Source organism: Cetorhinus maximus, chromosome 23, assembly GCF_964194155.1.
Source record: "Cetorhinus maximus chromosome 23, sCetMax3.hap1.1, whole genome shotgun sequence".
Classification (NCBI taxonomy): domain Eukaryota; kingdom Metazoa; phylum Chordata; class Chondrichthyes; order Lamniformes; family Cetorhinidae; genus Cetorhinus; species Cetorhinus maximus.
Window position 1 is genome coordinate 20,052,425 of NC_135901.1, and position 17,488 is coordinate 20,069,912.

Below are 17,488 nucleotides of genomic sequence, written 5' to 3' on the forward strand. Positions count from 1 at the left end.
GTCTCTCCACATAACGGAAACCCCTCATCCCTGATACTATTCTGGTCAATTTTCCGTGTACTTTCTCCAAGGTCTTGACATCTTTCCTGAAGTGTGATGCTCAGAACTGAACACAATATTTGAGCTGAGGATTAAAAAGTGATTTATAAAGATTCAGCGTGACTTCCTTGCTTTTGTACTTCATGTCTCCATTAATAAAAGGAGGACCCCATTGTTGAGGGAAGTTGGGTGGTCAGCAGTTTAGTGAGGATGGGGTCAAGGGAGCAGAAGGCAGGTTTCATGGACAAGATGAACTTTGAGGAAGTTAGAAGGTAGGAGAGAAATTGGAGAAAGATGCAAGTTCAGGGCTCAGAGAAGGAAGAACTTTAGATACAGTTTTTCCCTGTGGGCTAGTGAAAAGGAGGGAAGCAGCAGAGGCAGCTGATCAGATTGTCTCAATCTTTGTGACAAAGAAGCTCCATGAGCTCCTCACACTTGTTGGGAGGTGAGGATGGAGGAGACGGGAGAGAACTTCAAAAGGAACTAATGTGTTAGAGATATTAAGAAGATTCAACACACTGTGTCGAATACAAAGCTAATTGATTTGACTTTTATCCAGAAAACTAACCATGATAACTAGGCAGGAGTTTATTAACGTCAGTAAAAATAGACAGCAATGAACATGGTTCAGTTCTGGACGTGATTAACAGCAAAATCCAGTCACTGTAATTGTTTGTGAACTCGCTGGTGACTCATCAGGGTGGATGACCGAGTGAATCTCTTCCCACACACGAAGCAGATAAATGGTCTCTCCGCACTGTGAACTCGCTGGTGTTTCTGCAGATGGGATGACTGAGTGAATCCCTTTCCACACATGGAACAGATGAATGGTCTCGCTCCAGTGTGAACTTGTTGGTGTATAGTGAGCTGAGATGATTGCCTGAACCCAGTGCCACACTGAAAGCACCTGAATGGTCTCACATCAGTGTGAACACGTTGATGGCGCATCAGTTCCCCAGAACTTTTATAGCACTTTCTGCAGTCTGGGCATTTGAAAGGTTTCTTGTCGGTGTGAATTTGCTGGTGTCTCATCGGGTTTGATGAACAAGAGAATCCCTTCCCACACACACAGCAGGTGAACGGTCTCTCCCCAGTGTGACCTCGCTGGTGTATAAGCAGGGTGGATGACTGAGCGAATCCCTTCCCACACTTGGGGCAGATGAACGGCCTCTCCTCAGTGTGAATTTGCTGGTGAATTTCCAGCTCAGATGGGTAATTGAATCCATTCTCATAGTCCCCACATTTCCATAGTTTTTCCCCAGAGTGAATGGTGCTTTTTGGTTCCATGTTTAAAGGCTGATGATATTCAGGTCCTGATGAATTGGGCGACTCATTCAGATCCTGATGTGATGTTTATTTTGAGTTTATGAACTGCAAATCCTCCCCTTCTAATCTCCTATGCAATTGATTTAAAACAGGAAAAAGGGTGAGAGAACCCACATGTACCAAAGGCAGGTTGTGAAACTGAGCTGAAAGAATCTGAATGGTAAGTTGTGCAGCCGGAACTAGGAACAAGTGACCATGAAAACTGCTCGATTGTCATAAAAACAAAACTGGTTCACTAATGTCCTGCAGGGAAGGGAACCTGCCACCCGGTCTAGGCCTACACAAGATTCTGGACACTATGGGAGGAGAGAGAGAGAAGTGGGAGAGGCAGGTAGTAAATGAGAGACCAACTGAACCATAACTTTGACAGAAACTCCCAAACCCTCAACCTCCACCACTTGGAAGGACCAGGGTAACAGGTGTATGTGAACACCATCAACTCCAAGTTCCCCTCCAAGTCATGCACCATCCTGACTTGCCTGACATCCAGTCCTAGATGAGAAGAAATTTCCTCCATTTAAATATTGGGAGACTGAAGCCATTGTCTTCAGTCCCTGTGGTAAACTCCACTCCCTAGTCACTGACTCCATCCCTCTCACTGAAAACTGTCTGAGGTTGAACCAGGCTATTCATGATTTTTATGTAACATCTGACCCCGAGATGTGTTTACAATCACATTTCAGTGTTATCACCAAGACTGCCTATTTCCACCTCAGTAACATTTCCTGACTCCGCCCTAGTCTCAGCTCATCTGCTGCTGAAACTCTCATCCATTCCTTTGTTACCTCTAGACTTAACTATCCTAATACACTCCGGGGCGGCCAACCTCCCTGTAATCTGCCACCCGTGTGCTTACTCACACTAAGTTTTGTTCACCCATCATTCCTGTGCTCACTGACCGACAAAGTTCCTGTTTAAGAAGCACCCACATTTTAAAACTTATAGCTTTATTTTCAAATTCCTCCCCAACTGTTCCCTATCTCTGTGATCTCCTTCCGCCTCACAACCCTCCGAGATATCTGCACGCATCTAATTCCAACCTCCTGAACATTCTTGATTTTAACTGTTCCCATACCTTCAGCTTCCATGACTGAGGAATTTCCTCCCTAAACCTCTTTGCCTCTCGACTTCACTTTCCTCCTTTGAGATGCTTCTACCTATTTCGCCAAAATCTGGTCACCTGCCCTAACATTTCCCGATGTGTCTCAATGTCAAATGTTGCTTTGAAACATTTCTGTGAAATGCCTTGGAATATTCTAGTACATAAAGGCACAATATAAACACACATTGTTGCTGTTGACTTGGACATATATCACTGTTCCTTCATCATCGCTGGGTGAATAACCTGTAACTACTCATCTAACATCATTGAGGAAGCACCTTCACCACACGGACTGCAGCGGTTCAAGAAGGTCAAACATCATCTTCTCCACAGGCAACTGGGGATGGGTAATATCTGCTGCTGTTAGTGACACCCAATCCCAAGGATAAATTTTAAAAATATGTATATGTAAAGTAGATTGAAAGCATCTACAGAAATACTTTATCCTAAAACAATACTCTTTTACATTGTCTGTACAGTGTCCGTTCAACAACCTTTATCTCTCCTGAAATCTACCTCCCTCGACAATTTCGCATTGGAAATTTCTGGGTCTGACTGGGTTCCAAAGTCCTTGGGGTTAAACCCAGCAGCTTCTCCTCCAGCTCAAACTGATGCAAAAAAAGGTTTTCAAAAGGGAACTGGATAATCACCGGAAGAGAAAAACACAATTGCTGGACTATGAGGAATGGGCAGGGGAGTGGGGCAAACTGATTTGGTGTTGCAGAGAACCAGAACAGGCACGATGGGCTAAAGGGCCTCCTGTTTTTTGTTATCATACTATGATTCTATTAAATAGACCTGCACTGAAGGCCAGGGACTTCTGTAACAGCCACACTGCTACAAACTGGCTCTTAACTGGTCTGCCTCTGTCTCTGAGTGCCGCCTGCAATAAAATAACAGCAACTGATGGAAATCTGAAATAAAATACGAAAATGCTGGAAATACTCAGCAGGTCAGGCAATATCTGTGGAGAGTTAACATTTCAGTGTGTTAATGAATTATGGGGAATAAAAATGGTGCAGAATTTGATGGTCATTGTAAGCTCAGAAGTGGAAGAGAAATGGACCATAGTACAGCAAAAATAATTCCTGACTGAAAGATACTGTGGGAAGATAAAACTGGTAAGCCAGCAGCACATGGCTGAGGGAAGGGCGGCCGTGAAAAATGCATTTTTACATGGTCGGTGAAAGTAACAGTAAAATACTAAACATAACTAAAATATACCCATTAATTAGACAACAGCAGAGAGGTGATCAGCAAGAACAGAGGTGAAAAAGAGCAATGGATGGACATGGATTCAGATCCACAGTGAAGGTGTCACACCAGCCCCAGAGCCATGGAACCTCTCACAGATAACAGAGCATAGCATTAAATGCTCTAAATTGTAGATGGATGCTGAATAACAATTCCACTGTTTTCAATTTTAAAATCTCCTGCTGGACCGTGCAGATGGAAAGATATCAGAAGCAATGGAGTCAGAGAAAAATCTCCCAGTTGTGGAAATACCTGGGGAGCGGGGTGATATCACCGCACAATTATCGGTGTGTGATGACATCACAGACACAAACGCAGAACATCTGGGTCTGTGCAAACCAGTGGTCACCACACATAATGAAGGATGTGAGGGTCCTTGAGAGGATGCAGAGGAGATTTACCAGAATGGTTCGAGGGATGATGGATTTTAGTTGGAATGTTAGGTTGGAGAACTGGGGTTGTTCTCCTTGGAGCAAAGGAGATTGAGGAGAGTTGATAGAGGTGTACAAGCTTATAAGAGGTTTAGATAAGGCACATAAAGAAAAACTGTTCCCATTATCTGATTGTAAAAGGATTATGAACACAAATTGAAGATTTTGATTTTGAGCAAGAGATACAGGGGGAATGAGAGTAAGAGCATTTTTTTACACAGTGAGTGGCGATGACCTGGAACTCGATGCTTAAACTCAAAGGCCGATGATATTGAGGTTCTGATTAATCGAGACTTAATGTTATGTTTGGTTTGAGTTTTCTGTCTCCAAACCCTCTTCTAATCTCCTGTAAAAGTAGTTTCCAAAATCCAGCCCTGTCAGTCCAGGATAGAAATTCACAACATTGATATACAAAATTATGAGGGGCATAGATAGTGTAGATAGAAAGAAACTTTTCCCTTTAGCAGAGGTGTCAGTAACCAGGGGGCATAGATTTAAGGTAAGGGGCAGGAGGTTTAGAGGGGATTTGAGGAAACATTATTTCCACCCAGAGGGTGGCTGGAATCTGGACCACACTTGCCTGACGGGGGTGGTAAAGGCAGAAACCCTCACAACATTTAAGAAATATTTAGATGAGCACTTGAAACGCCATATCAGACAGGGCTGCGGGCCAGGTGCTGGAAAATAGACAGGTGCTTGATGGCCGGCACGGACACGACGGGCCGAAGGGGCTGTTTCTGTGCCTGTTTCACACACTGTCATTCCTGCTGACAGGGAGAGTGGTGACCGCGCATGCGCATTCCCCATGCCGATGGCGGCCGTTAACCTGAGCCTTTCACCGAGAAAGATACCGCTCCGTTGGTGCAACCAAAGTACCTGAAGCTTCCTGTTTATGGCGTTGAGGCCTCCACTGGGTGTTTGTGAAGCCTCCCCTCCCACCCACTGCCCCTAACGCTGCCTCCGCTTATCCGCCTCCTTCCCATCTGAAGATGAGATAAACAAGCGTCTGTCCACGGAAATCACCCGTACTGCGCATGCTCCAGATCACAATGCCCGGCTAGTGATTGACGGCTGCTCCGCACCAATAGGAAGAGGGGGCGTGGCTGGAGGGCCGATCGTGTGCGGCTGTCCTCCACCCAATCGGAGTGAATGAAGGGGCGGGGCTGAGCCCGGATCTCCCTCATTGGCTGAAACTCTGCATCATTTTGGAAACTGATTTGTCTCAAACTCCAGGAGAAAACTGGACCTTTCTGTTTGTGGCTTTAAACAGATGAAACCCTGTGGGTGTGGAGCAAACATTTCAACATTTGTTACTGAAATGGATTCATTCAGGACAGACAGCAGGGATTATTTCAGGAAATCACAGTGTAGTGATTGATTCTCTTTGAACTCATCCCTTGGAGAACAGTGTGAATTAGTTGAAGAATTCACAGGCTGTTTAACGCTCCTCCCGTGTCTGGAACCATTTAATTCCAGCCGATCTGTTGGTCCGGCTCCAACCGGGAGAGTTTGATGAGTTCCCACAACTCACACAATGGGAGCGGACAGACAGACCCGCTGGACACGCTGATCCTGCCTGACATCAAACCCCAATAAGTTGAAGAGCCGTCTCCACTCATCAGGACTGTCTGCAATGCGGTTTCTGACTCAGAGGTGGGAATGTGAAGTTATTCTTTATTAATAACCGTAAAAGTTAAGATTGCCACCGAACTGACAGATCTCCTTTATATATCCACTCCAAAAAAAGTCTTGATTTTAATTTTGCAACTTAATAGTGGTACTTAGATAATTTAACCACCTTCCTGGCGAGAGTGCTGAACTACAGTAGCTGAAGAAACCTAGTTATCCTCTACCAAGCCTCTCCTCATCCTCTCAGAATGAAATCATTCCTATCCTTGTCCAGTATTTTCCATTATCCATAAAGAAATTGTCTCAGTTTATGACTCATTCTGCATTATGAATCTAATCAAGCTCCTCCAATGTTCATTCTAATTGAGTTTGATTTATGGTTAATTGTCAACTATCACATCTGCTTGTGTTTCTGCCTTATCTTCATGTTCAGCCTGGTTTTGCTCAAGTGAACTTTCTGTGGTCAGAATTCAGTTCAGTGGCCCCTGTTCAGCTGCATGTATTCTCTCAGGATAGCTGGGTTTGTGTCCATGGTGTCTGTGTTAGACATTGAGTCATTGTTTGATACATAACCCGGGCAGTGAAATCAGAAACAACTTGATGCAAATCTGGACCAATCTCCACAAAAGGCCGGGGATCAATTGAAATTTTCAATTGGGAATCGATAGATTCTTGTTAAATAAAGATCTCAAAGAAAATGGATCGAAGATGGGAAAATGGAGTTGAGGTGCAGATCAACTATGATCTAATTGAATGGGGGAGCAGACTTGTGGGACTGAATGGCCTCATCTTGTTCCTATGTCCTGGCTGCTGTCCCTCCAGCAATGATTATCTCAGAGTGGGGCCAGTTTGGGATGTCACTGTGGGGCAGGATGTTCAGTATCCAACCCTGAGCTGTCCCGGAAAGAAGCAATTTGTGATGTCCCCTTGGGGTGCAGGTGTCTGACCCTGAGATGCGCCAGGAAGGGAAGTTTGTGATGTTCCTGTGGGGTGCAGTATTTCAGCATCTGACCCTGAACTGCCCTCACACATCCTGCTCTGACCCACAGTAATCCAAAAACAAAGTCCAGACACAAACATTACTTACATTTCCTAATTGTTTTACTGGGATTCACCACATTCATGGTAGCTTCCATTACTGGAAATAAGCTTTTTAGAAAGTGACCCTTCCCGCTTTACTTTATACAACATGCAGATTAAATGTATATAAGTATTAAACTTCAGCCCAGTTATTAACATCTGCAGCAACAAACCCCAACTGTGAGAATGCAGCAGAACTAACAGCAGAACCTAATCCCTGCAGTGACTTGTGAATTTACTGGTGTCTCAGCAGGGTGGATGATAGATTAAATCGCTTCTCATACACAGAGCATGTGAAAGGTCTCTCCCCAGTGTGAATACACTGGTGTTTCAGCAGACCGGATGAGTCAGTGAATCTCTTCCCACACACGGAGCAGGGGAATGGCCTCTCTCCAGTGTGACTGCGCTCATGTCTCAGCAGTTCCCTTTTGCTTTAAAACTCTTTTCACAGTCAGAGCACTTAAATGGTCTCTTAACAGCGTGAACAAGTTGGTGTGAATTCAGGGCGCTTATCCGAGTGAAACCCTTCCCACACAGGGAGCAGGTGAATGGCCTCTCCCCAGTGTGAACTCGATGATGTTCTGTGAAGTGGGATGGATTAACGAATCATTTCCCACATACAGAACAGCTGAATGGCCTCTCCTAGTGTGAATTCGCTGGTGTGTTAGCAGGTTTCTTGTGTTTTTAAAATTCTTCCCACAATCAGAACATTTAAATGGTCTCTTATCAGTGTGAACAAGCTGATGTTTATTGAGCTGCGATAACTGAATGAATCCCTTTCCACACATGGGGCAGACAAACGGCTTCTCCCCAGTGTGAGTGCGCTGATGTTTCAGCAGGTTGCAGGAGACAGTGAATTCCATCCCACATGCAGAGCAGGTGAATGGCCTCTTTTCAGTGTGAGTGCTCTGGTGACTCAGCAGTTCCCTTTTGCATTTAAAGCTCTTGTCACAGTCAGCACATTTAAACGGTCTCTTATCAGTGTGAACTAGTTGGAGTGAAATGAGGCTTCTTGACCGAATGAATCGCATTCCACACTCCGAGCAGATGAACGGTCTCTCCCCAGTGTGAACTCGCTGGTGTTCAGAGAGCTGGGATGAATTAGTGAATCGTTTCCCACATACAGTACAGCTAAACGGCCTCTCACCAGTGTGAGTGGGTTGGTGTCTCAGCAAATCCCCAGTGCTTTTAAAGTTTTTCCCACAGTCAGAACATTTAAACGGTTTCTTATCACTGTGAACAAATTGATGTTTATTGAGCTGCGATGACTGAGTGAATTCCTTCCCACAGAGCAGGTGAATGGCCTCTCCCCAGTGTGAATGCATTGGCGTTTCAGCAGATCCCTTGTGTTTTTAAATCTCTTCTCACAGTCAGAACATTTGAACAATCCCTCATTGGTGTGAATGCGAGAGTCTGACAAAAGATGCGAAAAAGCATGAAATCGCTTCCCACATTGAGTACAGGTGAAAGGCCTTTCTCCAGAGTGAACTCGCTGGTGTCTCAGAAGTTGGGACGACTGAGTGAATCCTTTCCCACATACCTAGCAGGTGAACAGCCTCTCCCCAATGTGAATACGCCAATGAATTTCCAGCTCTGATGGGTAATTAAATCCCTTTCCACAGACCCCACATTTCCAAGGCCTCACCCCAGTGTGATTGTGCATGTGTTTTGAAAGGTCAGATGATCGGATAAAACCTCGTCCACACTCGTAACACATGAACTGTTTCTCCCCACTTTGAACAGGGCTCTTTGCTTCCATGTTCAATGTCTGATGACGTTCAGGCCCTGATGAATCGATTGACTCTGTCAGATCTTGAGGTGATGCTTAGTTTTCGTTTCTAGTCAGCAAATCTGCCTGTAAAAGGAGTTTCCAAAATCCATCACTGTCAGTCCAACACAAAAAAATCACAACATTCCCACTTCCGGGTCCAGGATGACAGCGCATGCGCTCATCTGGACTTGCCCCTATAAAGATGGCGATCGCGCATGCTCTCCGCTGCATATTGCCCCTCCAACAATGGCGGCCCGTTGATGCAAACCTAATACCTTGATTTTCGGAGTTTCACGCCTGCATAGTATATGTATGAATCCTCCCCGCCTAAACCGCTCTATTCATCTCCTGTTGTTTCTCATCCGGATTCAGCACCAGGAGTTACTCGGTGCCGCGCATGCGCAAAGCTCCAGTCGTGACGAGATATCCCTGCCCTTCATTCACCCCGATTGGTTGGAGGACCAGCAGCTTCCGTTCGGTCCACCAGCCCCGCCTCCTATTGGTCCGGAGCTTCCGTCAATCAGCCGGGCATTGTGAGGTGTCAGGTGAGAGGTCACTGTCGGGAGTGGGTTAATAAACCGCGGGCGGGGTTTACAAATCCCGAGTGTGGCCCCAGAGCCGAATATTAAACAATGAACATTCTCCACTCTCACTATCCGCCGCTTTCGGCTTCTCTCCGGGAACAACCTCAAACAAAGGGACCAGGGGGAGACAGTGGCTTAGTGGTAATATCACTGGATCAGTAATCCAGAGGCCCACTCATTACCCAAGACATTAACACTCGCTGCGTCAAAAGAAGTTCTTCCTCACATCCCCCTTCTGTATCTCTTGCACAAAATCTTTTTGATTAGTTAATGGGAACAGTTAATCTTTATCTACCTGGTATAAAACTAGCATAAGTTCTGTTGAAGAGTCATACGGACTCGAAACGTTAACTGTGTTCCTCTCCGCAAATGCTGTCAGACCTGCTGAGTTTTTCCAGGTCTTTTTATTTTTATTTTTGTTTTATAAACTTGTACACCTCTATCAAATCTCCCAGCAATCGTCTTCACTCCAAGAAGAGCAATCCCGATTTCTCCAACCTAACCTTGCAACTATTCCAGGAACCATTCTGGTAAATCTCCTCTGCACCCTCTCAAGGGCCCTCACATCCCTCATAATGTGTGGTGATCACTGGTTTGCACAGACCCAGATGTTCTGTGTTCGTGTCTGTGATGTCATCACACACCGACAATTGCGCGGTGACATCACCCCGCTCCCCGGGTATTTCCACAACTGGGAGATTTTTCTCTGACTCCAGTGCTTCTGATATCTTTCGAGCTGCAGGCTCCAGCAGGAGATTATAAATTTAAAACAGTGGAGTTGTTTCAGAGGTGAGTATTTTGACCATTCATTGGCATTTTAGAGCATTAAGTTCTATGCTGTGTCATCTGTAAGAGGTTCCATGGCTCTGGGGCTGGTGTGGCTCCTTTACTGTGGATCTGAGTACATGTCCTCTGTTTCATCTCTGCCCTCCCTTATCACCTCTCTGCCATTGACTAACTTCCTCTGTCTCTTCTAATGGGTGTGTTTTAACCATGTTTAGTATTTTACTGATAGTTATGCTGATCATGTCTAATTGAGGCTTCCACCACTGGCCATCCCTGACCATGTGCTGCTGGCTTCCCAGCTTTATCTTCCCGCAGAATCTTTTATATTCAGGAATTGTTTTACTTGCACTATAATTCATTTTTTTTCCTTTTGTTTTATTGCAGGCTTTTTTCGCGGAACCGAGTCTAGAAACACATACAGACCAACTCAGAGCTAGTTTGTAGCAGGATAGGCATTGGTGGCAAACTTTTGCCCCTGGCCTCCACTACAGATCCATTTTCTTCAAGTCATATAGAAGGAGGCTCTTTAACTCATTGTGCCCATGCTGGCTCGCTCTGCAAGAACTGATCGGTTAGTCCCACAAGTTCAGCATATATTACCAATCCCCAGTTACCTGTGGAGAAGATGTTTGACCTTCTTGACTCGCTGCTGTCTGTGTGGTGAAGGTGTTCCCACAATGTGTTAGGTAAGAAGAAGGAACAGTGATATATGTAAAACAGCAACAACAACATGTATTTAAATAGCACCTTTCATATGAATACAACTTTCCAATGTGTGTTTCACAGGAGTGTTCTAAAGCAAGATTTGACACCGAGCCCACATATGGAGATGTTAGGGCAGATGACAACTAGTTTGGTCAAAGAGTTAGTTTTTAAAGAGTATCTTAAAGAACAACAAAGAGGTGGAGAGGTTGGGGAGGAAATTCCACAGGTTATGGCTTTGGCAAGCAAGGTGGGAGTGAGTAAAATCAGGAATTCTCAGGACGCCAGAATTAGAGCAGTGCAGATATCTCAGAGGGTTGTGTGGCTGGAGGAGATTACAGAGAAAGGGATGAATGCAACCATGGGGAGGATTTGAAAACAAGAAATTTAAAATGTTGGTGCTTCTTAAATGAGACGTTTGTAGGCCAGTGAGCACAGGGCTGAAGCGTGAGTAAACACACAGCAGAGTTTTGGATGACCTCAAGATTACAGGGAGCTTGAATGTGTGAGGCTGGCTGGAAGTGAGTGGGATAGTTAAATCCAGAGGCAACTAAGGATTTTTAAAAAATTCATTGACGGGATGCTGGCTTCACTGGCTGCGCCAGCATTTATTGCCCATCCCTAGTTGCCCTTGAGAAGGTGGTGGTGAGCTGTCTTCTTGAACCGCTGCAGTCCATGTGGTGTGGGTACACCCACAGTGCTGTTAGGGAGGGAGTTCCAGGATTTTGACCCAGCGACAGTGAAGGAATGGCCAATATATTTCCAAGTCAGGATTTTGAGTGACTTGGAGGGGAGCTTCCAGGTGGTGGTGTTTCCACCTAACTGCTGCCCTTGTCCTTCTAGGTGGTAGTGGTCGTGGGTTTGGAAGGTGCTGTCAAAGGAGCCTTGGTGAATCCCTGCAGTGCATCTTGTAGATGGTACACACTGCTGTCACTGTGCATTGGTGGTGGAGGGAGTGAATATTTGTGGATGTAGTGCCAATCAAGCGGACTGCTTTGTCCTGGACGGTGCCAAGCTTCTTGAGTGTTGTGGGAGCTGCACTCATCCACGTGCACCCGTGACCCTGGTCCTTCTTGGTGTGGAGGTTAAGGGTTTGGGGTGTTCTGTCAAAGTTCTGACTGAGTTGTAGAAAAATAAAATCTCTCTCGCTTACCGCCTGCGTCTCCCACCCCTCTCTCTCCTCTCATGGAGGCCAGAGTCTTGTATAGGTCTGGGCTGGGTGACAGGTTCCCTTCCCTGATGGACATTAGTGAACCAGTTGGGTTTTTATGACAATTGGCTTCTTTAATGGTCACGTTTTCCCAGTGCTGGCCCCACAAATTACTCGATTCATTCAGTTCAATTTCACAATCCGCCTTTGTGTTTTTGTGGATTCTATCTCACTCCCTTTTTTCTGTTTTAAATCAGTTTCACAGGGGATTAGAAGGGGAGGATTTGCAGTTGGGAAACTCAAACCTAACATCACATCAGGATCTGGTGAAGTCACCCAATTTACTGGACTTTGAACATGGAAGGAAAAATCACTGTTCACAGTGGGGAGAAACCGTACACGTGTTCTGTGTTTGGCGAGACTTCAGCCGATCATCTGACCTGTCGAGACACAAGTGCAGTCACAACAGGGAGAAGCTGTGGAAATGGGGGGACTGTGGGAAGGGATTCAGTTACCCGTCTGAACTGAAAACTCATCGATGCAGTCACACTGGAGAGAGACCGTTCACCTGCTCTGAGTGTGGGAACGGATTCACGAAGTCAAACAACCTGTTGAAGCATCAGCAAGTTCACACTGGGGAGAGGCCATTCACCTGCTCTGACTATGGGAAACGATTCACACAGTCATCGCAACTTCTGATGCACCAGCGTGTTCACACTGGCGAGAGACTTTTTAAATGCTTAGTCTGTGGGAAGTGCTATAAAAGATCCTGGGAACTGATGTCCCATCAATATGTTCACACTGAGGAGAGACTTTTTAAATGCCTGGACTGTGGGAAGTGCTTTAAAAGTACCAGTGAACTGATGCTTCATCAACGTGTTCACATATTAGTTTTGTGTTAAACACAGTGTGGCAAATCATTTTAATATCTCTTAACACAAGTTAGTTTCTTTTGAAATGCTCTCACTCTCCCCATCTCCTTCATCCTCATCTCCAACAATAAGTGTGAGGAGCTCATGAAGCTTCTCCATCACTAAGATTCGGACAATTTGATCAGCTGCATCTGCTGTTTCCCTCCCTTCCACTATCCCACCGGGCCAAACTGTCTCCAAAGTTCCTCTTTGTCTTAGCACTGAACTTGCATCTTTCCCCCGTTTCTCTCCTATCTCCCATCAACACCTGTCAGAGCTCATCTTGTCCATGAGACCTACCTCCTAGTCCCTCACTCCTAATCCCACTACACTGCTGACGCTCCATTTTCCCCATTTTAGCTAATACTGTTTATGGTTGTCTCTCTCTTTTGATATTGTCCCTCTCACCTCTAAATCCACCATCATCACCATCCTGAAAAAAAGCAACCCTTGACCCCCACCATCCTTGCAAACTACTGTCCCATCTCCCACCTGCTTTTCCTCTGCAAGGACCTTGAACTTGGTGTCCCCCAAGGATCTATACTTGGTTCCTCCCATTTCTCATCTACATGCTGCCACTAGGCGACGCCATCCAAAAGCACCTTGTTAGTTTTCACATGTACACTGACAATGCCCAGCTCTACTTCAGCACCATCCCTCTTCATTCCTCCACTGTTACTAAATTATCAAACCGATTATCCGACTTCCAGTACTGGATGAGCAGAAATTTCCTCCGATTAACAATTGGGGAGACCAAAGCTATTGTCTACAGTCACCACTACAAATTCTGTTCTCTAACTACCGAGTCCATCCCTCTCTAGGAACTGCCTTGAGGCTGAATCACACTGTTCAGAATCTTGATGTCTATTTGATCCCAAGATGACTTTCCCACCACTTATCCACACCATCACAAATACCACATATCTCCACCTCCATAACGTTACTTGTCTCCACCTACAGCTCATCTGCTGTTGAGAGAGGAGATGAATATCCTGTTAGTGATTATTCAGTTCGTGGTCATTTTTTCCCTTTCCCATTACACTGCAAATAAATCATCCCTGCTGTCTGTCCTGAATGAATCCATTTCAGTAACAAATGTTGAAATATTTGCTCCACATCCACAGGGTTTCATCTGTTTAAAGCCACAAACAGAAAGGTCCAGTTTTCTCCGGAGTTTGAGACAAATCAGCTTTCAAAATGATGCAGAGTTTCAACCAATGAGGGAGATCCGGGCTCAGCCCCGCCCCTCATTCTCTCCGATTGGTTGGAGGACCAGCTCTCCCGCTCGGTCCTCCCGTCCCGCCCCTTCTTCCTATTGGTCCTGAGCTGCTGTCAATCACTCCCCGGGCTTTGTGATCTGGAGCATGCGCAGTGTGGGTGATGTCCATGGACAGACGCTTGTTTGTCTCATCTTCAGGCGGGAAGGAGGCGGATAAGCGGAGGCAGCGTTAGGGGCAGTGGGTGGGAGGGGAGGCTTCACAAACACCCAGTGGAGGCCTCAACACCCCCAGTAAGAAAGTACTGTGCCCGCCTTTGCACCGAACGGAACGGCAGCTGCGGGCTTTCTCCCGGTGCCAGGCCTGAGTGGACAAATGTGGGTTAATGAAGGAAATGCAGCAATGGGTTTGTTAATGAGAAATCACCTTTAACTCACTTTACTGATCCTGGAGCAGGAGGAGGGAATAGTGTGAATTTCTATCCTGGACTGACACTGATGGATTTGTTTCTTAAAAAAATCATCTTTAACTTCACAGGAAGCAGGAGAGGAGACTGTTTAAAATTATAATTAACCAACTTGCGGGAGTTTTTTGAATTGGTAAAAGAGAGAGTTGATGAGGGCAATGCTGTTGATGTGATGTACATGGATTTCCAAAAGACATTTGATACAGTGTCACACAACAGACTTTAAGCTGTGAGCAAAGTTCTAGCTCATGGAATAAAAGGGACACAAAAAGCAAGGATACGGAATTGGCTGAGTGACAGGTAACAAACAGTAGTGGTTAATAGATGTTTTTTTCCGGCTGGAGATCGTGGGTATTTCCTCAACTGTGAGATTTTTCTCGGACTCCAGTGCTTCTGATATCTTTCCACCTGCAGGCTGCAGCAGGGGATTTTAAAATTGAAAACTGAAATTGTTTCAGTGGTATTTCTGACCATTCATCTGCAATTAACCTGGAAGTGCCTTAACAGACTTCTGACTAGTGTAGGTCGTTCAAAGGTGTCACTAAGTAAATGGGGATATACAACCAGCCCGACAACTTGTGAATGTGGAACTGAGCTACAGACTATGCAACACCTCCTGCAATGCCTATCGCTAGAGGAACCCTGCACTGTTGCAGATCTTGCCGAATTTAACAACAAGGTGCAAAAATGTGTCCAGTTCTGGCTGGGCCATGTATAGTCTGTCCGTGGACACGATACGAAAATCTGCAATTTAGAGCTTTTAGTTCTATGCCCTGTTATTTGTATGAAGTTCCACATCTCTGGGACTGGTTTGGCTCCTTTTCAGTGAAACTGAACCCATGTCCATCCATTGGTCTATTTCACCTCGGCCCTCCCTGATCACCTCTCTGCCATTACCTAACTTCCTCTGCCTCTGATAATGAATGTATTGTAGTTATGTTTAGTATTTTACTGTTACTTCCATTGACTATGTCTAAATGAGGTTCCACTGCTGCCCATCCCCCAGCCATGTGCTGCTGGCTTTCCATCTTCCCACACGATCTTGTTTAACCTGCGCTATTGTCCATTTCTCTTCCACTTCTAACCTAATACTGCCTGTCAAATTCTGCACCATTTTTATTCCCTGTAATTCATTCTGCGCATCCTGAAATGTTAATGCTGTTTCTCGCTCCAAAGAAATTGCCCGGCCTGCTGAGTATTCCCGGCGTTTTTTATTTTTATTTCAGATTTCCAGCAGCTGCAGTATTTTACTATTATTTTATTCCAGGCATCACTCAGAGAACCAAGTCTGGAAACACAGACAGACTGATTAAGAGCTGGGTTGCATCACGGTGGGCTTTGGTGGCAGAAGTTGATCCCTGGCCTCCAGTGTAGGTCCTTTTTTATTGAGTCATAGAATCATTGAGTGATTACAATACAGAAGAAGACTACTTAGCACGTTGTGCTCAGGCTGGCTCTTGACAAGAGCAAATCAGCTAGTCCCATGCCCCTATCCTTTCACCAACAGGACCAGCAGCAGATATTACCAATCCCCAGATGCCTGTGGAGAAGATGAGGTTTGACCTTCTTGAACCGCTGCAGTCGTGTGGCGAAGGTGCTCCCACAATGATGTTAGATAAGGAGTTACAGGTTATTCACCCAGTGATGATGAAGGCCATATATGTCCAAGTCAACAATACTAACTTGTATTTATGTCATGCTTTTGATGCAATACAATGTTCCAAGATGTTTCACATAAATGTTACAAAACAACATTTGACAATGAGCCACATAAGGCGGTATTAGGGCAGGTGATCAAAAGCTTGGTCAGAGGTAGGTTTTAAGGAGTATTTTAAAGGAGGAAAGTGAGGTAGAGGGACGGAGAGGTTTAAGGAGGAAATTCCAGAACTTGTGGCTTTGCAACTGAAAGAAGGGCCACCAACAGTGGAGCGATTAAAATCAGGAGTGGTCAGCAAGCCGGAATTATAAGGGCACGGATATTTCAGAGGATTGCGTGACTGGAGGAGATTAGAGAGACAGAGAGGGGCAAGAGTATGGAGGAGATTACAGAGACAGGGAGGGACAAGCATATGGAGGAGATTACAGAGACAGTGAGGGACAAGAGCATGGAGGAGATTACAGAGACAGGGAGGGACAAGAGCTTGGAGGAGATTACAGAGCCAGGGATGGACAAGAGTATGGAGGAGATTACAGAGACAGGGAGCATGGAGGAAATTTAAAACAAGCATGAGAATTTAAAAATGTAGGTACTTATTAAATGGGAGCTTTTGTAAATCAGTGAGCATAGGGGCGATGGACATATATGACTTGGTGCAAGGAAGCACATGGCAATGGAGCTCTGGGTGAGCTCAACATTAGAGGAGGTTGAATGTGGGAGGCTGCCTGGGAGTGCGTTAGGATAGTTAAGCCTAGAGGTAACAAAGGAATGGGTGACAGTTTCAGCAGCAGATGAACTGAAACTAGGATAGGGTTGGGCAATGTTACTGAGGTGAAAATACGCGGTTTTGGTGATGTGGATATGTGGTTGAAAGCTCATCTTTGGGTGAAATATGACACCGAGGTTGTGAACAGTCTGATTTCAGCCTCACACAGTTCCAGGGAGAGGGATGGAGTCGGTGGCTAGGAAGTGGAGTTTGTAGTGAGGACTGAAGACAGAGGCTTTGGGCTCCAATATTTTAATGGAGTAAATTTTTGTTCATCCATTACTGGATGTCGGATAAGCCAAGACCGTGGGTGACTTGTAGGTGATGGTGTTCACATAAACCTGTTACCCTGGTCCTTCTGGGTGGTGGAGTTTGAAAGTTTGGCAAGTTCTGTCAAAGTTCTGGTCAAGTTCTAAATATTTAAAATCCTTCTCCTTAGCCCCCTGCTGCTCCATCCCTCTCTCTCGCTCTATTTCTCTCTTTGTGCTTTTGTAGGTTCTCTCTCACTGTCTTTTTTTCTATTTTAAATTTCACAGGGTGCTAGAAGGGGAGGATTTGCAGTGAGGAAACTCAAACCAAACATCACATCAGGATCTGATGCAGCCTCCAAATTTATC

The 17,488-nt window shown here is 45.3% G+C and overlaps 4 protein-coding genes across 4 annotated transcripts in view; 1 reads left to right on the forward strand and 3 right to left on the reverse strand.

The window, feature by feature from the left end:
* LOC144697205 (uncharacterized) overlaps positions 1–17,488 on the reverse strand; it is a 306,206-nt gene that overhangs the window by 269,710 nt on the left and 19,008 nt on the right. The gene's annotated exons all lie outside the window — the stretch shown is intronic.
* Positions 1–17,488, forward strand: part of LOC144697397 (uncharacterized) — a 49,957-nt gene that overhangs the window by 31,023 nt on the left and 1,446 nt on the right. Inside the window, 1 exon segment of the mRNA XM_078569377.1 lies at positions 12,399–12,597. Within this exon segment, the coding sequence (XP_078425503.1) occupies positions 12,399–12,597 (199 nt within the window).
* On the reverse strand, positions 563–5,198 carry LOC144697226 (uncharacterized). Its single transcript, XM_078569136.1, has 2 exons — positions 5,029–5,198; positions 563–1,435 (listed from the first exon to the last, which is right to left on the reverse strand). Exon 2 carries the CDS (start codon positions 1,324–1,326, stop codon positions 700–702), a length of 627 nt encoding a protein of 208 aa, XP_078425262.1. The 5' UTR covers positions 1,327–1,435; positions 5,029–5,198; the 3' UTR covers positions 563–699.
* LOC144697177 (uncharacterized) lies at positions 6,847–8,987 on the reverse strand. The gene is made up of 3 exons (XM_078569040.1): positions 8,908–8,987; positions 7,490–8,716; positions 6,847–7,405 (listed from the first exon to the last, which is right to left on the reverse strand). The coding sequence occupies exons 2-3, from the start codon at positions 8,184–8,186 to the stop codon at positions 7,371–7,373; spliced, it is 732 nt and encodes a 243-aa protein (XP_078425166.1). The 5' UTR covers positions 8,187–8,716; positions 8,908–8,987; the 3' UTR covers positions 6,847–7,370.